The sequence below is a fragment of the Nannobrachium achirus genome (genome assembly GCF_963921795.1).
Source record: "Nannobrachium achirus genome assembly, chromosome: 20".
In the NCBI taxonomy this organism is placed as follows: domain Eukaryota; kingdom Metazoa; phylum Chordata; class Actinopteri; order Myctophiformes; family Myctophidae; genus Nannobrachium; species Nannobrachium achirus.
The window spans coordinates 8,396,893-8,423,823 of NC_137827.1; the positions used below are offsets into that span (position 1 = coordinate 8,396,893).

At 43.2% G+C, this 26,931-nt stretch overlaps 1 protein-coding gene across 1 annotated transcript; it reads right to left on the reverse strand.

Moving 5' to 3' along the window:
- Positions 1 to 5,170: 5,170 nt before the first annotated feature.
- On the reverse strand, positions 5,171 to 23,406 carry LOC308305775 (RING finger protein 17-like). The gene is made up of 9 exons (XM_080750645.1): positions 23,237 to 23,406; positions 19,839 to 20,150; positions 18,561 to 18,759; positions 18,257 to 18,404; positions 17,811 to 17,923; positions 17,279 to 17,369; positions 16,376 to 16,503; positions 7,791 to 7,858; positions 5,171 to 6,514 (listed from the first exon to the last, which is right to left on the reverse strand). Exons 2-8 carry the CDS (start codon positions 20,119 to 20,121, stop codon positions 7,822 to 7,824), a joined length of 999 nt encoding a protein of 332 aa, XP_080606771.1. The 5' UTR covers positions 20,122 to 20,150; positions 23,237 to 23,406; the 3' UTR covers positions 5,171 to 6,514; positions 7,791 to 7,821.
- Between the last annotated feature and the right edge of the window lie 3,525 nt (positions 23,407 to 26,931).

The following is a 26,931-nucleotide window of genomic DNA, read 5'->3' on the forward strand; positions in this document are numbered from 1 at the left end:
TTCAAAAACATGAAATAGACACCAAGTTTACATTTGTAGCTCATCTGGTAGTTATAGCCAAAACTGTTTTGAGACGGCGGCCATATTGGATTTGGCCACAATGATGACCCCGAAGAGTCGCTGGGCACCCTTCCTAAATCATTAGAGCATGCTCTGGGTTCCCTAAGGCCCTGGACAATAAGAAGTTGACCGTTTTTACCGTTTCTTAGTTGTTTTGTCATAAACTATCGAAATTAGAAATGTTACACACGTATATGACCCCCTAAACATAGGTATTCTGAACATGTTGAGCACTTAAGAAAATGTGTAGCTCCAACGGTTTAGAAGATAAAGCCATGTTGGAAGTTGTGGTCATTTTCAAAAGGGCGTGGTCATTTTTGGGTATTTCGCCCCGGATAGAGAATTTCGCAAAGTTCTTACGTTGTTCCCAGGGGTCATATTAGTCTAGAACAGTTGAGAAATTCTCTCCTAAGTTAAGCGCATACATATCTTACCCAGGTCCTAGACTATATGTGTTTTACACAAACAGAACACCTCCAGTCTCTCAATGGAGTTATGAGACGACTTTGTTCCACACTCCTTCACTGAAGATTCATTTCCAAGACAGGAAGATGGAATCTTCCATGCTGGTTGAACTGTTGAACCAGAAGTCCTTTGTGTTGAAACAGCAGAGCCACAGTCCAGCTGTCTACACACTACAGATGATGACTTCAGGTTCCAGCCATAAATAAAGTCCACTGGTCTCCAGTCTCCCTGGTGTTTCACCTCCAGTACACCAGTACAGTTACTGGTTCCTCCCTCCAACCTGACGTCATCAGGCTCTGTACAGAGAAAACACAAGACAACAAATAAAATACAAATAAATGGTAAGTTTATATAGTGTCTAAATCAAATATGGACTAGATATCAATTGATTATTTTGTAATCTTTTCTATTGACACCATTACTACCACTACTTGATCATCATTACTATAATCATCATTATTATTATTTTTTTATTATTATTATTATTTCTTTTTTCAAAAAACTTTTTCTTTTTGAAAAAAAAAAGTTTTTTAGTAAAGAAGCGGGCGTGGACTCTAGATGTGAGCGGCCCGAAGGGCCGCGAACCTCTAGTGTGCTACAAATGAAACTTCACTTTGAGAAAACACTTGGAGTGTCTGAGTGATGTTTTTTAATGTGTGTGTCTTAATCTCTGCTGATTTGTGTCAGGGACTGTGGGTGTCTTATTTTATTTTAATTCAACAATTAATATCCATAATCTCATATGTAATCTCTTTAACACCTACAATTATGAAATGATTATTCTTTTTAGTGCAGCTCCATATCAACCATATAAAAGAATAGAAGAGGGATGTAAACATCGATCCCGGCCAAAATGATGATTTGATCATTATTTTACGCTTTTTGTGGACATTTTTGAACAGAAACACATATATGAAGCTTATTTTTTTTTTATAAAATATTTTCGAAACTTAATTTTTATTTTAGCATCAGTTTTTCACGAAAAAGTTGATTATAGCTCCTTTAAAATACAAAAAGAAAACAGTCATATATATATATAGGATATATATATATATATATATACATAGACCCCCCCACCACCCCCCCCACCCACCCACACACACACACACACACACACACACACACACACACACACACACACACACACACACACACACACACACACACACACACACACAGTCAGAGGTTAAGACAATATTGACAAGCATCTGTATTTTCCAGGGAGTCGCCATTATTTCTGGCTTGGGCCCCAAGCCTTGGGGACTCTAATGGCATTTCATTTGTTTTGTCTTAGGAATGTGATAAAAACCAAAAAATATTATTTAACTCTACTCTCCATGGCATGAGTAATCAATAGAAAAAAAGTCATTCTGGGGGTGAACTACTCCTTTAAAACACTTACTTTTACGGAAAAAGGGAGGTATAGTCGGCATTTCTTATTTTACGCACATGTGTTTTGATGTGTGAGTTTATGAGTAGCCGGTTTCTTTCTCGTGTGCTTTTTACTTTTACGCGTGTTACTTGCGGTGCCAATGGTCAGGTGAAGCGGATGAAAATGAACTTAGTTTAAAACAGCCTACGTTTAAATAAAGACTACACGTGCGTCACGTAGTCTAAAATAGACTTTTGAGAACTTGTATTGCAATATGTAATAACTTAAACGCGGTCTCTTGATGAAATTCTTTCTTGAGTCCTGTGTCAATGCCATCATTAAGCACGGCAATGCAGTAAGCCATAACGGCCATTAGAGGGCAGGGCACTAAGGAGAAGTGATAGATCATTGGTTCTCAAAGTGTGGTCCTTGAGGGAGTTCCAGGGGGTCCCAAGCATAGGCGCCGACTCTGTGTACGCCGCGGGGCCAAGCTAAATGATAGTTCGGAACCAAATGGACCCTTATTATGGGTCTGTAACTCAGAGAGTTAAAGACCCACAGTTAAATTAACATTGATTTTACAATACAAATTGGGGTCCCATGAGATAGAAATGCCATTAAAGGACAACTTTAGTTTTTTACAACAAGGGTTCATATTTTAGATTGTAATTAAAGAATAGAAAAGATGAGTGTTACAATGATTTCATTTACTTCTTTCTATTGTTTTAGAGATTCCTATTTCAGTGGTTGGGGGCATGCGTACAAGTGGCTAAATATGTCATTTTACACAGAATAAGCCCATTCCCAAGATACAAGGCAACCTTTCATGGTTGGATGTGACTTATGGGGGCTAGAAGTGTTACTGTAAATAGCAATAAGGAAACTGCTGGCGTATTGTGTCTAAAAAGACATATTTAGCCACTTGTATATACGCATGCCCCCATGCGTACGCATGCCCCACATTTTAGTACGGTAAACACCATAAAACAGTAGAACGAAGCAAATGAAAACCTTTTAACACTCACTTTTTCTTTTCTCTAATTACAATCTAAAATATGAACCCTTGTTGTAAAAAAACAAAGTTGTCCTTTAACTGGGGGTCCGTAGCCTAAGCTACATGTCAAACTGGGGGTCCGTGAAATTAAAATGGTCGAAATTCACTGCTAGAGCTGAAAAGATCTTCTCTTATATGAGGGTCCCTGGCATATCTTTTTGAGTCTGTGGGCTAATAAGTGTCAATTTGGGAGTACTTGACATGGGAAAAGTGAACCTCTGATCGAGATCTAGATTAAGATGTATCTCCATCTCTGGCCTCAGGTTTGACCTATTTTTGTGCTATGCTTACGCAGTTATGAAGATATTTGATTGATTGATTGATTGAATACTTTACACTTTGCAGAGACAGGTACAGGGAAGTACAGTACAATAAAATGTCTGCTAAAAAGATCTTTACAAGAAAGCCTACTATGGCTTGTTTCCATTGGGGTCCTGTGTACTCAATACTCAAAACGCCTCATTCACAAATAATCATGGTTGAAATTCAACATACATTTTTTTATTTAACTTCCGACAATAAACAGGTGCACCCAACTTCAAGTGAGAGAGGACACATCAATCTCTGAACAACATCATGTCATACTGTATGAATTACAGTCTCAAACTATCAGTCTCAAAATATAGAAGTTGGAACCATTAGACCAGTAAAGGGTATTCCACTTTAAAAAATAAAAACGTGGTCATTTTTAACCCTGAGCAGATTTTAAGTTGCTTGATTCAATATCTAGATATTTGATATTCATTTTATCAGACACTCCCCATCCAGGGCCCATGCCTATACATTGTAACCCAAACTTACAATGGGTTTGTATAGGAATGGACCCTGGATGGGGAATGTCTGAAAATGAATATCAAATCTAAATATTGAATCAGGCAAATTAAAAACTGTGGATAAGTGGAATATCCCTTTAAAAGGAACCCTGCACACCATATACAGCAGAACAAGCTGGCCGCAAGCAACTCTTAGATGCTATCTGGCACCTAGAGTTTCAATACAAACCCTTGCCTTGACAGCCCATTCATCCAAACAGAAAAGTCTGATCTGATTGTATTAAAACTCACCAACAGTGGAAAGCTTGAATTATCCTAGCCAAGTTTCTTTTATGATCTACTTTGTCAATACATTTCGTTATTGAAAACGAGTGCTTAAGAACTCTTGACACTTAATAATCACCTGGCACGGAATTTATTGACAGAAAGTACTTCATAAAATATCTACGCTGGACTTTTATGAAACAAAGAGGATAATCCAAGCTTTCCATTCAGCTGCAATGTTGGTGAGCTTAACATTGTTTAATACAATCAGATCTGACTTTTCCGTTTGGATGAATGGGCTATCAAGGGTCGTTATTGCAACTCTAGATGCCAGATAGCAAAAATAGCATCTTTGCAGCCAGGACAAAAAATGAATTGAACTTTGGACCTATAAAATACACTTTTGTCTTAAAACTGGAAATATAAAAAATTGGCCCTTCAAAATTGTACATACAGTGCAAAATTCTAAAATGCAAGTGCAAAATTTCAAACAAAATGAATTATTTGAAGGAGCTATAGTCAACTTTTTCTTGAAAAACGGATGCTAAAATAAAAATAATGTTTCGAAAATATTTTATAAAAAAATAAACTTCATATATGTGTTTCAATTAAAAAATGACCACAAAAAGCGGAAATATAATGATAAAATAATCATTTTGGCCCTTTGTTTACATTTACGGGCCCTGTAAATGTAAACAAAAGACCAAAATGATTATTTTATCATTATTTTTCCACTTTTTGTGGTCATTTTTTAATTGAAACACATATATGAAGCTTATTTTTTTATAAAATATTTTCGAAACATTATTTTTATTTTAGCATCCGTTTTTCAAGAAAAAGTTGACTATAGCTCCTTTAAAGTGAACAAACGGAAACAAACAAATGAGAAACAAGAAATTGTGTGTGAATATCTTCAAAATGTAATGCCTCAACTCTTAGTGAATTTGATGAAAGTGGAGACAAAAGCTCCATACTAGTCCATTAGGACAAATTATGTATATAAAATGAACCAACAGCTAATTGTGAAAAGGTACAGTGATTTTCCTCACGTGTGACCTAATACATTCTTCTTTCGGTAGGAGAAACACCATTTGCAAAAGAAACACTATCAGTGCATTGTGAAATACTATTTGGCATACATTTGACCAACATTAAGATCAGTTCGACACTGGTGGCTAAAGGATTAAGCTGCCATCATCATCAGTAAATATAATTAATAATTCTATGTACAGTACAGAGAGCTCACGCAGAGGACAGGAAAACCCAAGAAAACCCCACATTTAAAAGAATTCCAACCTAAATACTAAAACGTCAATTACAACTTAAATACAAAAGTGAGCTTTAAAAGTCTCTTTTCCCATTTGGAATAAATTGCTACAAAGAAAAGAAGGAGAAAAAAAGTGACCTGTCCATTAGTCTGCATGCTCAGGGAGACTTAACACCTGTAGCTCTCTACCCTGCCCCCTTGTGGCCATGGGTTTTAAAAGCGCTCACGTGTGACCTAATACATTCTTCTTTCGGTAGGAGAAACACCATTTGCAAAAAAAAACACTATCAGTGCATTGTGAAATACTATTAGGCATCGCATACATTTGACCAAAATTAAGATCAGTTCGACACTGGTGGCTAAAGGATTAAGCTGCCATCATCATCAGTAAATATAATTAATAATTCTATGTACAGTACAGAGAGCTCACGCAGAGGACAGGAAAACCCAAGAAAACCCCACATTTAAAAGAATTCCAACCTAAATACTAAAACGTCAATTACAACTTAAATACAAAAGTGAGCTTTAAAAGTCTCTTTTCCCATTTGGAATAAATTGCTACAAAGAAAAGAAGGAGAAAAAAAGTGACCTGTCCATTAGTCTGCATGCTCAGGGAGACTTAACACCTGTAGCTCTCTACCCTGCCCCCTTGTGGCCATGGGTTTTAAAAGCGCTCACGTGTGACCTAATACATTCTTCTTTCGGTAGGAGAAACACCATTTGCAAAAAAAAACACTATCAGTGCATTGTGAAATACTATTAGGCATCGCATACATTTGACCAAAATTAAGATCAGTTCGACACTGGTGGCTAAAGGATTAAGCTGCCATCATCATCAGTAAATATAATTAATAATTCTATGTACAGTACAGAGAGCTCACGCAGAGGACAGGAAAACCCAAGAAAACCCCACATTTAAAAGAATTCCAACCTAAATACTAAAACGTCAATTACAACTTAAATACAAAAGTGAGCTTTAAAAGTCTCTTTTCCCATTTGGAATAAATTGCTACAAAGAAAAGAAGGAGAAAAAAAGTGACCTGTCCATTAGTCTGCATGCTCAGGGAGACTTAACACCTGTAGCTCTCTACCCTGCCCCCTTGTGGCCATGGGTTTTAAAAGTTGATAGATGTTGGTTAAGTGCATTGCACACAGCACCCTCCCAGCATGTGTTGAGACGTGGTCTCAAAAGCCAGGGAGGAGGAGGAAGAGAGGGCCCCGGATATCCATTCCTCTATCCACGACTCAAGGAAGCATCCCTGTTGAAGAGCAAGCGATGACAGAGAGAACACCACGTCACAGCACAAAACTATACGCTCTTGTACACTTATAGGAGCATCCAGGAGAGTTTTTAAGTTGGTTGATTCAGTATTTAGATAGTTGATATTCATTTCATCAGACCCCCCTTCCTATACAAACCTCAAACTCCATTTTAAAGAGGCGGTGCCATGATTTCCCCCCCTCTAAAACAAGATTATCAGGTATTATGATTATACTAGGAGGAAGATTTTTTCCAAAAAAGTATACAGAAAGAGTTTAAATTGGGTTTTTATGTGGCCACACCCCCAGATCATTAAGTATGCATGGATGTCATGGTGGGTGGTGACCCAGCTGAGTTAGCCACACCCCACAGTGTTGGGTGAATGGTAAAAGGGGAGGGGATGATTATATGATGTCATTAAATCTGTGTTTTCCGACTGGGCCTTTCTTTCAGCTTTCAGGAAGAAACAAAAATACACAGGGAAGACAAATCTTCACACTATAACCACGCCTGTGAGTCTATTAGAGTAATGTCAACTCCATAGACACATACAAAACAGAAAAAGTACAAAACTATGGCACCACCTCTTTAACCATGTTAGATTAATTGAAAACACCCGTCCTTGGTTCTGGTGACTCATACTGTCCTCCTAATCTTTGAGGATTTGGAATAAAAAAATAATAATAATAACTAGAAATACTGTTCCTTCGAAACAGTGTGGGCTCGCTTCCAACCCGACAAATAAGACACTCTACTGTACAGTACCTTACAGTATTGTTCTAGAGGTGTATACGTACTGTAGGTTAACAATCCCAGATCACATCTGTCCTCCACTATGTCTATAACCAAGGCGTTCTTCTATGTGGCCACTCCAGACTGAGGAGTGGAGCATGACTTTTATTGTGTTTGTGGATCTGATTTGAAAATGCATTGGTTGTGATATCTCCCTGACAACCAACAACAACCACTAATACGGCTGAGTGTCCCTGCGGGTTCTAGGATATATACTGTAAATCCCATTGCCCGGGATCCTAAAACCTTATTCTTTTTAAGTAAAATTTCTAAAACACTACAAAACATGTCTCAAAGACAAATACAAGCAAACGTCTCCACAGTAACACAGTAACAGTTGTTTGTGTGTGTGTGTGTGTGTGTGTGTGTGTGTGTGTGTGTGTGTGTGTGTGTGTGTGTGTGTGAAAGTGAATAATGACAGCATCGAGTAAGCTGTCTCGTGCTAGGGAAAATATTTTGTCTTTCACGCAAACCAAACGCACCAGGTTTTGTGGATCAGTCCGTGGTTCTTCATCAATCTTCATCAATCTTCACCAACGTGTAAGTCTTTCTGGAAATACACATGAAACAGGTGTAGCGGTTTGTTAGACGCTCTGAAATTGACGTGCGGGGTGCCAGTCAGGCTTAGCCTGACAATAAAGAAAATACAAATAATAACAAACGCTACAAAGCGTACACACATATAAAGTATGCACCCTTGTTCAAACCCAGAAGTATACCCTTTTTGAAACCATAAACCTTTTGAATGTACCAGAAACCATAAACACAGCAGAAAATCATATGCACAACAATGGGAATAATAATGAGACCACACACACAACAGTACCAGTTTGAGGGGTTTGTATTAAAGTCAGAGGGGGGTCAGAGATAAGGCAGTTCAGTTCAGTTCCACGTCAGAGCAAAGTAGCAAATATTCCCCACAAAAGAAAATCATAGAAATCAAACTCAAAGTTCTCCTTTAAGGGATCCACAAAAATCAATGAAAAACGAAAACTCAACTTTCCCTTTAATAAAGAAAATAAATTCCCTTCAGTTTTCCTCTTCGTGGAACAATGTGTTAGTTCAGACCGACCTGTATGTATTGTATGCTCTGTTCACGGAATCCTGGCCATCGAGACATGCGTTCACGCGGTCGCCGCTCCGCAGCAACGCACTGGAGTGGAAACACCTTGTAGCTGTATAGCTGTAGCACGCAGCCACGCACGCACACACACACACACACACCGCAGGCTCCGTGTGTGACAAAGTAGATGTAGCAGCGCTGTTAGCTCGTCCAGCCAGCGATGATGGGCGATCGTGCAGGGGAAGACATCCGTGCAGGCTCACAGCAGATTCTCCTCCGTGGACGCTCGTATCGCACGCAATCGCCCCTATAACTGACAGCTAACGCTACAAACAGACGCGCTAACACTGTCCTTGTCGGCAGTCAACGCAGCCTCGGCTCTGTTCACCATAGCCTCGTCCTCCAGCAGCAGCACTGACTCGCGCCGATTCCATTCATAAAATGGGACGGACCAGCACGTTGAATGATGCGGGTGAGTGGATGAGCTTGAACATGGGTGTGCGCGTTGTGACTTGAGTGACAGGTTCGGTGACAGTTAAAAACAACGGTGGCAGAGTGACAGATCGCCACACTCCCCCCCCCTTAGAAAAAGCCGACCCACAGGTAAGGCTTAAAATCCTTTAAACTCCTCTTCATCACTTTCTTCCAGAAAGATGTTGAGCACTCTGTTTCGAGCCTCCTCCTCTTCATCCTTGACCATCAGGGACTGGGAGAATGAGATGTCAGATGCGGACGTATCCGGATCCATGACATTTTTGTCCTTCCTCCCAGGAGCCTTTGCCATTGGAACCTGTCCCGAATCAGGGAATCCGAGGAAGTCCTCATCCTCGCTCTCCTCTTCAAAGGTCCGAACAATTCTCTGCCTCTGCTGTTCATCCACTTCCTTGGCAGTGGGATAGCATGGCTTGAGCCTAGCCACATTCACCACTCGCAGGTCTTCTCCGGAGTCCTCCTGCACTACTTCGTAGTTCACAGGTCCGACCTGACGAACTACTCTGTACGGCCCAAGCCATTTAGGAGCCAACTTAGCAGCAAATGATTTTTCTGCTTTTGACCATGGATGAGACCGTAACCAGACCCGAGCATTCTCTTCCACCTCCATGTCTCGTCGATGCTTATCGTAGTTCCGCTTTTGCCGTCGACGAGCCTTAGTGAGGTTTTCGGAGACAAACAAGTTCAGTTCCTCTAGTTGGGCGACCTTTGAGTAGGAAGGAGATGTAGGTGGTACATCCCGTGGCTGCAGCAGCACATCTAAGGGTCCTCGAAGTGGTCTGTTGAGGTTGAGTTCCGCTGGTGTTACTCCGGTGGACTCATGAACTGCTGAATTCAGGGCAAACCTGAACTCGGGAAGATATTTGTCCCAGTGTTTGTGGTTATTGCCAACAAACGAAGCGATCATGGTCTTTAATGTGCGGTTCACTCTCTCCGTCAGATTAGTTTGCGGATGGTACGCACTTGTGAGCTTCTGGGACACCTTCCAGATTTTGCAGGTCTCTTGAAACACTCCAGCAATGAACTGTGAGCCACGATCAGACAAAATGTAATCTGGGACCCCCCAACGAGTCAAAATCTCCTGCGTGAAGATCTGGGAAACCTTTGTGGCCGTGGCTTTACGGAGAGCAAAGAGTTCCACCCACTTTGTGTAATAGTCCACGAACACAAGGATGTAGGCGTTCCTGTTAGAGCTCATGGGGAATGGGCCCATCAAATCAACTCCCAACATTTCCCAGGCACGATGTACCTGGGTCTGTTGCAGCTTTCCAGCCATTTTTCGGCTTTCCGGTTTGTATAACTGGCAGACTTGACAGTTCCTGACATGTTCCTTCACGTCAAAACTGAGCCTGGGCCAGTAAACGAGAGCTTTCATCCTCCTGTAGGTCTTATACCTACCGAGATGGCCACATAAGGGGTCCTGATGGAACAGTTCCAGGAGAAGAGGTCGCAGAGTAACAGGGATGTAAAGTTGATATAAGGTCCTGTGAGGTGACTGTACAATGCGGTAGATCATATCTTCCAAGATGGTAAGAGTGGTAGTTGTATTTACAGTCACCTCTCCCTTTTCATTCTCCAGAATGTTCTGATAGTGAGCCTGACACTCAGGGTCCTTCTGCTGGGCCTCCCATATGGTCTGAATGGAGAGAGGAAGCTCTGGCAGTGACGCTGGTTTTGTGGACAACACTGTGGCACAGATGGCCGGAGGATTGTCGTCCTGGTTCAGTGGTGCTCTGGATAGGGCATCCGGGACAGTATTATATTTACCCTTACGGTACTCCACAGTGAACGTGAACTCTTGTAGTCTCAACGCCCACCGGATCAGTCGGGTACTTGGCTTGGTGGTTTTAAAGACCCACACCAATGAAGAGTGATCGGTCACCACTGTGAATAGCCGTCCTTCCAAATAGTTCCGCCATTTCTCCAGGGCCCAGACTACGGCCAAGCACTCGAGCTCTGTGGCAGAGTAGTTTCGTTCCGCAGAATTTAAACTTCTGCTGGCAAAAGCCAACACTTCTTCGGTTCCCAGGCCTGTCCTCTGCACCAATACAGCTCCCAAGCCTACCTCGCTGGCGTCAGTGTACACAAGAAAAGGAAGGTGGAAGTTGGGGTGGCCCAATATCGGTGGGAGCACAAGATGTTCCTTCAGCTCCTCAAATGCCTCCTGACATTGAGGAGACCATTTGAATTTCACCCCTTTCCTCTTCAAGGCATTGATTGGGTCGGCTATTTGCGAGAAGTTAGGCACGAAGCGATGATACCACCCGGCCATTCCCAAGAAACGCTGGGCAGCTTTCAGGTTCGTGGGTGCAGGGAATGATTGAACAGCCTCGGTTTTCTCTGGGTCAACATGGACACCGGCAGAGGACACAATGTGTCCGAGAAACTTCAGAGTAGTCCTACAAAACTTACTCTTCTTCATGTTGACGGTCAGTCCAGCTTCTGTGAGCTTATCGAGTACTGCTTGGATGTCGTAGAAGTGTTGTTCCCATGATGAAGAATAAATAATGATATCGTCGAGATAGACGAAGCAGATGTTCCCTTTCAGGTCCTTCAGGGCCGTTTCCATTAACCGCTGAAAGGTTGCTGGGGCATTTTTCAACCCGAATGGCATGACCTTAAATTGAAAGAGCCCATGTGCACAGACGAAAGCAGTCTTATCCTTTGCTTCAGGATCCATCTCCACCTGCCAGTAACCACTGTTCAGGTCCAATGAAGTGAACACAGCAGCTCCAGACAGACTCTCGAGGATATCCTGGATGGTCGGCAAAGGATAGGCATCTGTGTGGGTGTCAGCATTTAACTTCCGGTAATCCACACAGAAGCGAGGTTTTCCTGTCTTTTTTGGAATCAACACCACTGGAGACGCCCAAGGAGAGTTGGAGGGTTCAATCACGTTATCCCTCAGCATGTCATCAATCAACTCCTTCATGACTTGCAATTTAGGAGGAGACACTCGATATGGCTTCTGTTTAATGGGGACGCCTTGGTTCAAATAAATAGGGTGTTTCAGTATGCCAGTACGTCCAATCCGAGTAGTGCACACATCGGTGTTACGGTGGAGTTGCTCCAACAGCTGGTCTTGCAAGTCAGTCTCCAGGTGTGACTCCTGAACAGCAGTCAGCAGTTGTGACACATCTGACGAAGATGGGAGTTCCATACCCCTGGGTTCTAGGGCAGAGAAGAAGGCAACATGAGGTTTTGGCTTACCTCCAACCTGGGGCGCTGAGCGGTAGTTGACAAAGTAATATCTGGCTTTCTCGTCAAGTCTGAACCAGTAAGTTCCACCAGAAATATCCATTTGCAGCCCACTGTAGAAGGTGAAGTCTAGACCCAAGACCACTGGAAAGGCAAGGGTCTGAGGTGAGAGAACCACCACAGAAAGGATCCATGTTTTCCCCTGTAGGCATAGTTCCACCTCAGTCCATCCAAGGGGTAGCTTCCCTTCCCCATCGGCTAAGTACAGAGGGCCCCCAGTCCAAGAATTGAGCTTATCCGTTGGCCTCTTGATGATCTCCCATAGCCGCTCATTAAGGAGGGTGTAAGAGGACCCGGTGTCCACAATAGCACTTCCTTGCCATTGGCCGATGGTTAATGGTACAATTAACTGCTGGGGAACTGGACTGCCAAAGGCTGAGGAAGTAGGGTTGAAGGTAGAAGTAGGAGTCAAGGTCTGTGAGGTCACAGTTGGATGGGTGTGAACACTCGTAGGGGATGAGGCCTTCATAGACATGTTCACAGCTGTTTTTTTCTCCCATGGCTGCTCTGCACGACCTTGATTGGTATTTGGAGTATTCTGTCTCGGCTGCCATTGTGGGCATGACCGTGGAGCATGGCTCCCTTTACATCTCCAGCAAAAGATCTGAGTTGGGGTGGTGGCTGGGGTGGTGGCTGGTTTTGACTGAGAGGAAGGTTGAGGTGGCTTAGACAGCTGGGTTCCATCTCCAGATCCAGGTTTAGTTAATCGTTTTGCCCTCTGATTATACAGATCCTGGCTTTGCTTGTCTTTCTCCAGCTGCTGTCCCAGACGCACCAACTCATCCACTGTTCCCACTCGTCCCCGAAGCTGACTGGCCAGCCGGGGGTCAATGTTTTTGAGAAGTAATTTAACAATGGCTGCCTCTGTCATTGTGGATTTCCATCTCAAGCACAAGGCACGATACATGTAGGCAAAATCACGGATGCTTTCATCCTCTCCTTGCACCCGTGATCTCACTCGCTCTGCCAACTCGTCCTCATAGTCCTCGGCAAGGAAAGCAGAGAGGAACTTCTCCTGAAATTCAGCCCAGGTATGGGTATTGAGTCGCAACACATCCCACCAGTCCCTGGATGTGCCGTGGAGCACATTACGCAGAGTAGCGAGCAGTTCCTCATCGCTCAATGCGTTTAGGGCCAAGAAGTCATGACACTTCTCAAGGTACAGCAGAGGGTCCTGGCTGTCCTCCATCCGTCCGAAACAGGGGAACTGTAATTTTATGGGAATTTTCCCCACATACCTACCCCTCAGTTCGGTATGATGGGTTTGATGGGACACCTCAGCTGAAGGAATGAAATTACGATCCGTTGTACCACAATTCATGGTAGACTGTAAGTGTGGCAGCCTCCCTTTCGCAAATGGTGGCTCCTCCACCGCCATGGTCGGGACATTCCCACTTGTCACAGGTGTGGTCTGTACTGAGGTCTGTGGTCTGTGGTCTGTGATCCCTGACTTAGGCAGGGAAGTCATATTCAGTGTCTGAGCTCTCCCATTGTCCTGGTCCATGCTCTGGCTACTCATTTGCAGTACGTCACTCTGGAGATGACGTACAGTCTGAGTCATGGGTTTAAGGCCATCCATTAAGCTTTTGAGCAGATCAGTGTGCAGGGCTTTCAGACGCCAGTTTAATGAACTGTCCATTTGGTTCCTCATGAAATCAAATTGTCGGGTTATTGCCTGATTGAGAGAGACCAGTTTATTGTCATATTGAGTGGTGATTTTATTGGAAAAGGCTGTCAGCATTTTCTCCATCTCCTGGTGGCTAAGTGGCGCTTCTGCGACTGGAGAATACTGAGTGGATCTGCTGTTTTCCCTGGATGTAATCGGTATTGGTCGGGATGTGCCAGGAAGAGGCCCCTCTTGGGGGGTACCAGAGTAGGCACCAGAGAACGGATTCCCAGGAGAGAGGGGCACGGATGCAAGGCCAGTAGCCCCCTCGGATGACCTGGAAGGGAAAGGATTGGAAAGGGGAGGGCTCGCTGATCTAGGGACAGTAGCCCCCTCTTGTGACGGAAAAGAGATGGGTTGAACAAGCAAAGGCCTCTCTGATCCAGGGACAGTAGCCCCCTCTTGTGGCGGAAAAGAGAGAGGTTCGAACAGCAAGGGCCTCGCTACTTTAGCGGTAGTAGCCCCCCCTGGGGTTTGAAGAGAGAGAGCCTGCATTCTCATTTCCATGTCCTGTAATGAGGGATGGCTTGTATTGTGAGTTGGTTGAATGATATTGAGTAGCTCATTCCTTCCCGGCTGATTAGCAGATCCAATTGGTTGTGTAACCCTCATAGGTGAGGGTACCAGGGGGTCAAACAGTGAGATATTATAGGTATTGTCATCCACAGAATCCATGAGAGACGCCATTTTGAAATTCCACAAATTGTTTGGTTGACTTTGTTTGTAGTTTTGTTCATCGGTTTGTTAGGTTGTTGGTGTGCTGGGTTTGTTGGTTTATTGCAATAAGTTTCCCACAAGGTGAAAATGCGTTTTTGCGGTTCCTTTGTTTGACAAGGTTTTGAACGGTTTTGTTGTAGGTTTCCTCCTTTGTTTGTTTTAAATGCTTCGTCTGATCTGGGGTGCCAATTTTTATGTAGCGGTTTGTTAGACGCTCTGAAATTGACGTGCGGGGTGCCAGTCAGGCTTAGCCTGACAATAAAGAAAATACAAATAATAACAAACGCTACAAAGCGTACACACATATAAAGTATGCACCCTTGTTCAAACCCAGAAGTATACCCTTTTTGAAACCATAAACCTTTTGAATGTACCAGAAACCATAAACACAGCAGAAAATCATATGCACAACAATGGGAATAATAATGAGACCACACACACAACAGTACCAGTTTGAGGGGTTTGTATTAAAGTCAGAGGGGGGTCAGAGATAAGGCAGTTCAGTTCAGTTCCACGTCAGAGCAAAGTAGCAAATATTCCCCACAAAAGAAAATCATAGAAATCAAACTCAAAGTTCTCCTTTAAGGGATCCACAAAAATCAATGAAAAACGAAAACTCAACTTTCCCTTTAATAAAGAAAATAAATTCCCTTCAGTTTTCCTCTTCGTGGAACAATGTGTTAGTTCAGACCGACCTGTATGTATTGTATGCTCTGTTCACGGAATCCTGGCCATCGAGACATGCGTTCACGCGGTCGCCGCTCCGCAGCAACGCACTGGAGTGGAAACACCTTGTAGCTGTATAGCTGTAGCACGCAGCCACGCACGCACACACACACACACACACCGCAGGCTCCGTGTGTGACAAAGTAGATGTAGCAGCGCTGTTAGCTCGTCCAGCCAGCGATGATGGGCGATCGTGCAGGGGAAGACATCCGTGCAGGCTCACAGCAGATTCTCCTCCGTGGACGCTCGTATCGCACGCAATCGCCCCTATAACTGACAGCTAACGCTACAAACAGACGCGCTAACACTGTCCTTGTCGGCAGTCAACGCAGCCTCGGCTCTGTTCACCATAGCCTCGTCCTCCAGCAGCAGCACTGACTCGCGCCGATTCCATTCATAAAATGGGACGGACCAGCACGTTGAATGATGCGGGTGAGTGGATGAGCTTGAACATGGGTGTGCGCGTTGTGACTTGAGTGACAGGTTCGGTGACAGTTAAAAACAACGGTGGCAGAGTGACAGATCGCCACACAGGGGGCCACACAGCCCATTATTCATGTTGCCATGTAGTCACTAAACTTGCCACACCAACAGTATAGTAGCCTCGCATGGCCAGACAAATCTGACATTGCAAAGAAAACTTGCCCATGGCAGATTCGGGCTGGGCCCTGCTCAGTTATTCAAATATTTCACGGCTCACACGTCGTGAGGAACAAATACCTCCAGCATTAGTTATAATCAATGATGAATTTCCAACCAATGAAAACAAGACCAAAGCTGTGTTTATGGTTGATCATTCCAGAGTAATGTTACCTCTTGCCAAATCAAGTTTTTCGGTCAGGAATCTGAACTAATTGTGTCAAATTGTATTGGCGGAACCAGAAAAAAACATTTAAAACATTTATAGACTATTGGCTAAACCGTCACACATATCGCAAAGTGACGTCATGTTTACAACCCTTGGTATCATGGTAAACACAAACTGGAGATGAACTGTTATTTATTTTCATTTAAAATCCTACAAACTTGGGAGACCACGGTCTTATGAAAATCACACACACACACACACACACACACACACACACACACACACACACACACACACACACACACACACACACACACACACACACACACCCACCCACCTCCACCTTTGCTTCCTCTCCTGTGCGAGGCCCTCGCTGACCAGGACAGCTGCGATGCAGACATTTTCTCCTCTCTTGTTGCAGGACAGAGAGACGGGGACGGGTTGCTGCTCTGTCAGATCCGCCTCCTACACAACACACGAAACAAAACAAACATGAAAACAATCACAACAATTTCATAGACATACACTATTCATCAGTTTCAAATTCGGCCCAGTTGTCAAATTGATCGACCAGAATAAATTAAATAATCATTGCAAAACAGTCTTCAAAATAAAAACTAGAGGATGGGGGGATATGGTTCTCTGGGGTGGTAACATGAGTCTTAAAAAGAACCCACCCATAAACTTAAACGTGTGCAGATTACCGATCAGGCCGTATACATCGCCAATTGAGGGGATGATCACTGAATGTTTTTTCCTACACTGATATTAAGGACATTTTTTATAATTTACTATCAGTTATAAAAACGTGCTAGAATCTGCACCCTACTGTGAATTTAGAGATTTTTCTGTTGTCTTTCCCCCCCATTAATCACGACTGACGAGCAAACACATCACTTTGTTAGCTTGCAGATCAGTTATTTTTAGCAAGTGACACATCGTGTGATGGCATATAAATTAAAAAGGTACAATTACAAACTAGTAAGGCATCGGTTTTCCATGGTTCTGACAACCTGCATCTCCATTCTCCAAATGTTTCCCTCCACTACATACAAGTAGTTGTTAGGATATGATTTGGATATAATATTATTTAAGTTATACAAAATGTAACGCCTCAACTCTTAGTGCTTGTCAGGGTGGGGGGTCCCCAGTTAAAAAAAATATATATATATATATTTTTTTTTTGGGGGGTCGCAGCCTGAAAAAGTTGAGAACCACTGCTGTAGGGAGAGAGGCAGACCTTTATGGTCATGGTGGCCACATCTCCAGTCACATATTCGGACATTAAGTCACAGGCGGTGGCGGTCCAGGTAGAGCTACCTCCAGCTGGCCTGCAGGACGGGGAGAGAGAGAGAGAGAGAGAGAGAGAGAGAGAGAGAGAGAGAGAGAGAGAGAAAAGGCATTGTAAGAGAGAGAGAGAGAGAGAGAGAGAGAACAAAGGCATTGTAATTTTGTATTCATTGACAGACCAATTCCGGTTTCCATATTAGTTGGAATAACTTGTCATCCCATTGCAGCAACACCAGAGGTTCTATATGACTGGACAAAATCTCAGCTTCACTCCTTGACCTTTTAGCCCAACCTGGATTTACATTGCAACACTGATCCTCACCTCTAACCCAGATCATCAAAACTTACGCACACCCAAAGGTAAGGTGTAAGTACTGGTTCCATGTGCTGATTACAGAAAGTATTTATGTCATTCTTTATGTGACTCCTATAAAGCACATTGAGTTCATGCGAGTATACATGTAAAGTTTCTGTCCACTGACCTGATGTCACGCAGAGCACACTCTAATGCCAGGGAACCAACCAGGGAATCCTGTAGGGGCCTCAGGTTGCTGAAGTGCACAGAGACTCTGTTGCCAAAGTCACATCGTCTCACCTAAAAACAGCCACCAGAGAGAGATACAGACATTAGTAATATCTGCATATCGATTCCTTTCCATTATGATTTAGATTAGTTCATACTACCAGTAGAATGTATCTCACATAACTTAATACAACTTCAAATCAAGAACAAGTAGTTAGATAACAAATTTGTATGAAAAGATATCAGACATTCGTCTTTGCTTTTGTCAAATTAACAAAAACTGGCCTCAGAACCTTTGCTCGTCTCATTTCTTTACCCAAGTGTCTTCAAGGAAAATCAGAAATCAAATCCCTAACCCTGACAGTGTGTTAAACAGTTTAATAGTGGGCTGAAGATCACGGATACCTCAGCCATGTTGGTGGATGCAACAGTGTCGCAGATCTGTCCTCTCTCCCAGAGCCCATTGATCAGGACAGCAACGTGCATGTCTGCCTCCCACTGGACATTCTGGGGCTCCATAGAACCGTACTTCTGCTTCAACATCTCATTCAACCTGGTTAGAATAAAATGCGTGTCAAAGTGTGTCATCCCCCACAGAGAGACAGACAATACAAGACAAAGTGGACATAACAGACATAACCGTCGAGTGCACAATATAAGACGGACGGCAAGAACACAAGACAAATAAAATACCTTTGATACCACTCACCTTTTGAGCAGCATATCGTTCTGGGTGAGCTGGACGTAGAAGCTCCCAGGAGAGTTGACGAGAGTGACCCTGACTTTTAGATCGTCGAGGGAGGCAGGGAGCTCTAGATTGCGCTGGAAACCCACATCATCCTGGGAATCGTCTGAGAAGCTTCCTTCGCTTGAGGCTACAGATCCCATGGGGGTAGCCGCTGTAGAGCCTAGAGTGTAGAGTGAAGAAACACAAAAAAATAGCTTGATTTTGGGAAAAATGAAATTCGGGCTCCGTCATCGTGTGTCTAATGCTAATGGCCAATGCCATGTTAAGTTTGAGATCAGTCGCTGAAGCGAGTGAATAGATAATCCATTTTGTGACTGACTGACTGCTCTCCTTAATTATAGAGTAGGATTAACCATGGCTTTTAAAACATGTAAAGACTCCCAAATCGGGAGATAAGCGCCCGTCAGGTCACAGTGTGATTTTAGGCCAACATGTGTAGGAGAAGTGTCCAAAAATGTGTTTGTAAAAATCGGCCTGAAGGTGGCACTATATGGGACAGATTCATCTTGATGAGATGAGTGTAGACATACTGTGTAGCGATTTGCGTGATTTTAAACTTGTAGGAGCAGTGGCCAAAAATGTGTTTTAAAAATCGGCCTGAAGGTGGCGCTAGAAGAGGGCCATGTGAGAAATGAGGGGTGGGGTCTCCGCACCGCCTTGGCGGACGAATAGGTACCGGCCCCGGCTCTCCCGGACGCTCCTAGCCCGAGTTACGGCATTTTGTGTGAGCTGCAGTGGAGGGGGTCCTCCACTGGGGGCGTTACCACTTTTGCATCCGTTCTGGAGCACCAGGAGTCGGTGGTCCCCGGGAATTCCCCGTGAGCAGCCCCGTTGGGGTGGTCATTTGGTCATTTTAGCACATTTGGTCATTTTTTACACCTGGGGGTCCCCCAGGTCCCTGGAGCTCCGGGGGTCCTTGGGCAAAATTGTGACGTGTGACGGACGGACGGACAGACAGCCAGTGGAGGTTTTAAAACATGTAAACTACAGAGACACACTCTGGTGAATCTGGTGGTTCCAGATGTTTTAGTATGTTGTTTATCATACCCAATAGTAACAGAATCCATTGAAAATTCTCTTTTATCAATTATTTGGGGTTTCAACCATATACATATCGAATATTTGATTCATCGCAAACAGACCACTAGGGGGCGAGCCCAACTTGTTTGCGATGGTTTTTGTAAACCTTATAACCATACCATACCAAATACAGAGTATTGCAGAGTATACGGAACCTACCGTTGCCATGTGGGGTTAGAGAGAGAGGATCCAACTCTTCGGAGCTGCTGGTGTGCGTGGACAGTTTTTTTTGTACTGTGCGGATTGTTTTCACAAATACACATACAGTATAACTGGCTGCTAAAACAAAGCATATGTAAAATGCCACGTCCATCGTCCATCCACTCCACTCCACCACCCGTCTGAAGCTGTTGTTCACCGCACGCAGGGTCAAATAAACGCCATACAGAGCAGCCCACACAGAAACGGCAAGAACAAGTGGCTCCCAAGGCATTACGTCCATGAAATGATAGGATCTGCGGCAGCAGCGGCCTGATGAAAGAGAGATGGGGAGAGAACCGCAAATTTAAAACCAAACCACTTGGCCAAGACGTACTACATATCTACTAAATATAGCTTACAAATTCAAACACCCATGCCAATTTTGCAAGATGTAGTTTACAAACTGCAAAAAAAAAAAAAAAAAAAAAGAATGCTCCATTCTCATTGAAACACATTGGCAGTGGGGAATCCACTCTCAGAGGTACTTTGGCAGAATGTCCCTTTTCAAATATAATAAAAGTATTTTGAAAATAGCAGATCTATAAGCTCACAATGCATCTAAAGTTATCACAGCATGTCGGTCTGTCGGTCGGTCGGTCGGTCCCTCTTTTCCTCAGTGTCCCTCTTTTCCTCAGTGTGCCTGTGTTTGCCTCTGACTGCTCATCTGCCCCTCCCTTCCCTTGCTCGGCTGATTGCCTTGAGTGCCGTCACCTGTACGGGACCAGCTGAGTTGAGTTGGCTGACGAGCTGCTGAGACTATAAATTCCTGTGTGTTCATGTGTTAGTTCAGTGCTGCAAAACATTTGCCCCACAGCCATACTAGTGAAAACAGCCCATCTACAAGCTCACAAACATTTCCAGCTGCTCAGCCTATAAAATCCTGTGTGTTCATGTGTTAGTTCAGTGCCATACTAGTCAAAACAGCCGATCTACAAGCTCACTACGCTTTGTTGCTGAGACTATAAAATCCTGTGTGTTCATGTGTTAGTTCAGTGCCATACTAGTGAAAACAGCCGATCTACAAGCTCACTACGCTTTGTTGCTGAGACTATAAAATCCTGTGTGTTCATGTGTTAGTTCAGTGCCATACTAGTTTTCATTGCGGGTCTGGCACAACCAGGTGACCTGGTCTAGTTTTATTACATCACCTCCTCGTTGTGGGGCTGCAATTTTCTCAATGCCCCAGAACTTGAGGGAGGCTGGGGAGCCATGGTTGGCTTGTATATAGTGCCTAGCTATTGCATAATCCAAATTCTTTGTGCGAATAAATGGCCGTTTTATGTTCACCAATTCTTATTTTTAGTGGTCTCTTTGTTTGGCCAATGTAGGCAAGGCCACAGGGGCATTTGAGTCTATGACACCTTTTGTGTCTATGATTGTACAGAAAAGGTAGGCCAGGATGAAAGTGGATAGTGTCACTACAGCCCAAAACCCAATGACAGAATGTATAGAATGACTATGCAGATCCTAGGTTTCTCTCTCCACCTAGTAAGTAGAGTTGTAGAATTATGCACTCATCAAACATATCATTTTCCAAATGTCTGTCTGAGTGTCTGTCTGTCTGTCTGTCACAGCGTTTCTACTCAGTGGCTGGAGCAATTGATCTGAAATCGCATCACCATTAGCATATGAACACACCTGACATAACCTGTCTGGCCCTGTTACAGATGTTGTCCAAAAATCATGCAGATCGGTACACAGTATCTCTGTAGCCATTAAACGAAACGGGTATTTCTTACATTGATGCTCCTACATATTATCATGCAAGCACCAGTTAAAGTTACTTTCCATCCCTCATATACCGTGTGCACAGAGCACATCCCATAACCCACACACTGCACATCATTTCGGAGCTCATATCTTTGAACGGGTAAGGGCTAGTCTAAATGTAAAGACTGAAATAGGAGTTGCTGGCAGACTGGCACAGAACAGAACCTCTACAAGTGAAGATACTAAGTTGCCTAAAGGGCCATTCACACTGAGCACAAGGTAGGGGTGGGCGATATGGAAAAAATACAATATCATGATATTTTCCCAAGCAGTATCACGATACACAATCTTATCACGATTCTTTTTCATGTTAGTTTTTATGGTTATTTTTCAAGTACAACCACGAGGTAACAAAAACTAAAAGAAAAAGGAGTAACAGACCATTTAGAACAGTGGTCCTCAAAGTGGGGTCCAGGGACTCTCTGGGTTCCTTTTGGACGTGTAAATTGATCCTTACAAGTATGTAACTCTGACAGTATACAGATGAAACCAAATGGTCCATTTGTCATTTTGACATTTTGACATTTGACATTTTTTGACATTTTAAAGTTTGAGAACTACTGATTTAGACAAAAATGTAGGTTTAAATGAATTTTGCAATGAATCTCTGTATTAACAATTCTACAGGAATTTTTTTATAAAGGCTCCCTCATTGTATCACAATATATACGATATATCTCTGAAAAGGCATATCGTGCATTGAGTATTGTCTCAACAATATTTATCACCATATTGCCCAGCCCTAGCACAAGGCCTATAAAACTATTAAAGATAGTTATCTTTACAGTTATCCAATGGCGCTTCTCGTTGACTTATGCAATCACTTGCCTCATGTCATGTTTACCTGCCTTCATTTATTTCTGCCAAACTCCTAACATTGCTGATTCATCTTCTGCCTATTTTCTGCTTGTTACATTCAACAACAACAACAACAAAAAAGTTGACTTAAAGTGATTTTGGAATGTAAACAACAAGAAGCATTCAAGGATAAGGCTGGCTCACTGACTGAAGCAGCAGTGTTTGTTAGGAGAGTAGAGAGTTAGTTAGGCAGAGATGTCAATTTGACCAAAAAGATGACTTATTATGATTGTTACGAAATGAGGATCCACGGAATAATACAAAGATCAGGGGGTCCTGAAACTGTGTGAGATCAAAGCTGTACCATGAGCCAAGGTATAGAATAGGACAAAAGTGATTAATGTATGTTTTATAATATTATAATTTATATCAGCATAGTAACTAACTAGTAACTAAAGTTTTCAAATAAACATAGTGGAGTAAAAGTACAATATTTGGATCTGAGATATAGTGGAGTAGAAGTAAAAGTAATGGAAATTGGTTAATACTCAATACCTCAAAATTGTACTTATTAATAATTACGTAGTTACTTTACACTACTGCTTGTAGGTGCTGTTAAGTAGCTTGAAAATAACCATAAAAACCAACATGAAGAAGAACCGTGATGAGATAAAGCTTGGACAAATATCGTGATGTTGTATTTTTCCATATTATCGCCCACCTTCAACTCTATGTCGCTTGAGCACTGCCACGCACGAAGGTGTGTTTGTTTACATGCTGTATCCTACCTGCTGTGCGTTGTGTTGTTGGCTCCCAGTCCCTGCTTCAAACTGTTCCAAACGACCATGATGATGATGATGATGGTTATGGTTGTGATGATGATGATGAGCCAGCGTGGCGGACATGTTGTCTGCTAATAACTCTGCACTGTTGTTGTTACAACGCCAACAGTATGAAATATGAACATTAAACCAGACTGGAACTTTATCCTCCAAATCACAACCGATCACTGAGAGTGACTTTACTTCCTTGGTCAGCACGTCAGCACAGGGGTCTGGTCACGTGACTGCTTGGCCTACGTCACGCTCAGGGTTGCCATATGTGTTTGTTATAAGCGACTTTGGATTTTTTTTTTTTTTTTTTTTTTTGTGGTTGCTTGCAGTCTAATAACCAAGTACATTTACTTTATTACTTATTTATCATTATTTATTTATGTAAGTACAATTTTGAGATATTTGTACTTTACTTGACTATTTCCAATTTCCAATACTTTTACTTCTAGGCTACTCCACTACATCTTGGATCCAAATATTGTACTTTTACTCCACTGCATTTATTTGAAAACATTAGTAACTAGTTACTTTGCAGATATAATATTATAAATCACACACTAATCACTTTAGCCCTATTTTATACCTATAGGCTATTTGAAAATAGCCGATCTACAAGCTGACAACGCTTCGCATCGCTATGCGTTGTCAGCTATTTTCAAACATTTGGTACATTTTGGTACATTTTGATGACAATACTTTTGTACTTTTACTCAAGTACATACTTCTACTTCTAACAGAGTGTTTCTACATTGCAGTATGGATACTTTTACTGATTAATGATAATCTTTTACTGATAATGATATTTTTTTAGGCTTGTTTCTAAATGGTCTGTTTTCTGATGTTGTTTAAATCAGTGGGTCTCAAACATTCTCATGTCAAAGAAGTCCCCAAAATTAGTAGGCTATCTGTCCACTGACCACCCATCTAAAATGTAGCCTACTGTGCAACAAAATAAATCATGTTTTCATCAATGAAAAACTATTTTTTATAATTTCTTTCCAAATGTATTTCATAATGTGCAAATCTAATAATGTCCATGAAAAAAAATTGTTTAATTAGCAGTAGTGAAAATAGCAGATCTAGCTTGTAGATCTAACACTTTCACTAGTTTGGGTCCCGTGTGAACATCTAATTTCTCCTTTGGGTCTCGAGCAAAAACAGTTTGGGAACGTCTGATCTAATGCGTATCCAGCCGGGAGGCCTTGAAGTTCAAAAGGTTGAGAATCACTGGTGTATTTCATGCCATGCATATGGAGGGCCCCATGCATACCCAACCTCTTGATGTTGTAATTCTTCTGTTCTGGCAGAGAGGCGCAGGATAAACCCTAGCTTGTAACTGACATAATCCCAGCTAATCTGGGCTTCGGTTTCACTCTGCATGTGTCGCGGCCGCTAGAATGTCAAAGCGCTGCATGGATAGACGTACAGTACAGGACCGTGAGTGTCTGGGAACAGAGATGGAGAAGCAGAGAGATGCTGCTGCGTGCTGAGAGGATGAAGCTGTTGGTTTTCATCTATGTGTTGCAGTGCAGCTTGTTGGCGGCCCACTGTTGTCCGTCGTTGTGTGTGTGTGTCTATGGAATCAACGGGACAGATGGAGACCTCAGGTAGGAGCAGGGACATGCTGGCCATTGGGAAAAGCGGGACAACTCCCGAATGGCCGGTTCATTCCCGGCCGGTCCAGGCCGGCCATTAGCCTTTTGGGGGCTGGGCGGCCAACAAAGTAAATCGTCACTGTGTCACTGTCGAGCAGAAACCTCGTATCTCCAAGTTTCAAATTTGTAACTTTTTTCGTAAAGCAAAGCCCTGCTTCATCATACAAGGCCGTTGCACAAAAGTAACGCCTGTGCTTGTAGATCAGCTGTTTTCACTAGTTTAAATCATTTTTAAAATGATAAATACAAAACAAACGATTTTGGACATACAGTAGGCCTACAAGGTTTCCACCCGAGTCGACAACAACGAAATATAACTCATGTAATTGGCCCACTGGCTTGTCACTTTGTCACAAATCTTTGAGTAGCAGCAGCGCTATAGAGAGAGATCTCTCTCTATAGCGCGCAATGAGGGCCTCTCCAACTCTTTTTCCCGGGCTGAATCAGGGGCCCAGCACGTCCATGGGTATAGGAGGACTGCCGTGTCACCATGATGTCACCGTCAATTTGAGCCACGGTTAATTGTCACGCACATAACTGAGAGGAATAATCAAATTGTTTAAGTTGTTTTCTGGCATTCAACACTGGACTTTGTGCAATCGTTGTCTCAGTCTGAAGGCTGCCACACACCTAGGAGTTAACAACAGGGTGCATATGACAAAAGGAATGTCCACATGCCTAAAAAGGGACAGATCCTGCACACTGATTGATTGAAGAATGTATTAGAAGTTCCTGCAATAGGAAAAAGTACAGTTTCATTACAGCACAAATCACTGGTACAAGGTCAACTAAAAGGAGATCCTAGTAAGCTTTACGGCTTATTTACACAGGAACCACTATATGTACACTGTCTTGAATCTTGGGGCAAGAAAAAAAAATGATAATGATAATAACAATAAATAAATCCAAATATAGCCTTTAGAAAATAGGGGTCCGTGTTCTAATGCATATTAAACTGGGGGTCCTTGGCAAAAATGGGGCAAAAAAAACGTATGGATTCACTGCTTTAGAGTCTAAACCTGGTTGTGTTGAATGTGTTGTCAGGTGGGTGCGATGCCGTGGCCCTGGCATCGTGAGCGTCCCCGCCGACGTCCCCGCCGACACCGTCAAGCTGCGGCTGGAGAAGACCTCCATCTCCAGGGTGCCCCGGGCAGCCTTCTCCCAGCTCAGCCGGCTGCAGCACCTGTGGCTGAGCTACAGCTCCGTGCGGTCGCTCCGCCGCGGCAGCCTCCTCAACCTGACGGCCCTCCGAGAGCTGCGTCTGGACGGGAACCTGCTGTCCAGCTTCCCCTGGGAGGCCCTGAGGGCCACGCCCGCTCTGCGCACCCTGGCCCTGCACAACAACCAGGCACGTGCACACTGCACAGCACACATATAGGGCTGTATTCTGAGTATCAGCTCATATGCCTTAACTTAAAGGCCTGCCCATACTGTCTCAAACCATCGAACTTTTCGTCTGAGAGTTCTGACTTTCAGACGTGCAGATTTACAAACTCTAATTCGGCGTAATGCTTTTCAGAAGATGCGAGTGACGTCATTTTGTAGTTGAACCGGACCTTTTCCAACGAAAGGTTTGGTGGTCAGAGACAGTATGGACATGCCTTTAAATTAAGGCATAAGAGCCGGAACTTAAGACAATCAAAATAGAGCCCTTGGACATCTAAGGAGGCTTGAGCCCCAGCCCTTTTACCTGTCTGTAAAAAATAATCTCTCGAGACAGCCAGGGGCGTCACAAGGGGTAGGAAAGTGGGACTGAGTTACTGGGGCCCAAGGTGGAGGGGCCCTAGTAACTTTAGCTATTTAAAAATAGCAGATATACAAGCTCACAGCGTGGCACCGAGTGCCGCGCTGCGAGCTTGTAGATCTATTTTTGAAAAGTCGTGAAAATGTGCGCAAATCTTTGAATACATGTATTTTTTAAGTGAACATTTGTAACTCAAATTTGGCTTCTGGGGGGTCCCTGGAACTAAATATTTTGAGATGGGGGGGGGGGGG

Bases quoted from the DNA above. Each gene is read 5' to 3' on its own strand.
- LOC308305775 (XM_080750645.1), bottom strand. From the start codon at position 20,121: ATGGACGTAATGCCTTGGGAGCCACTTGTTCTTGCCGTTTCTGTGTGG. The intron at 18,760-19,838 runs GTAGGTTCCGTA...TCTACACTCTAG, and splicing joins TCTAACCCCACATGGCAACG to GCTCTACAGCGGCTACCCCC. The intron at 17,370-17,810 runs GTCAGTGGACAG...CCCGTCCTGCAG, and splicing joins TGTGCTCTGCGTGACATCAG to GCCAGCTGGAGGTAGCTCTA.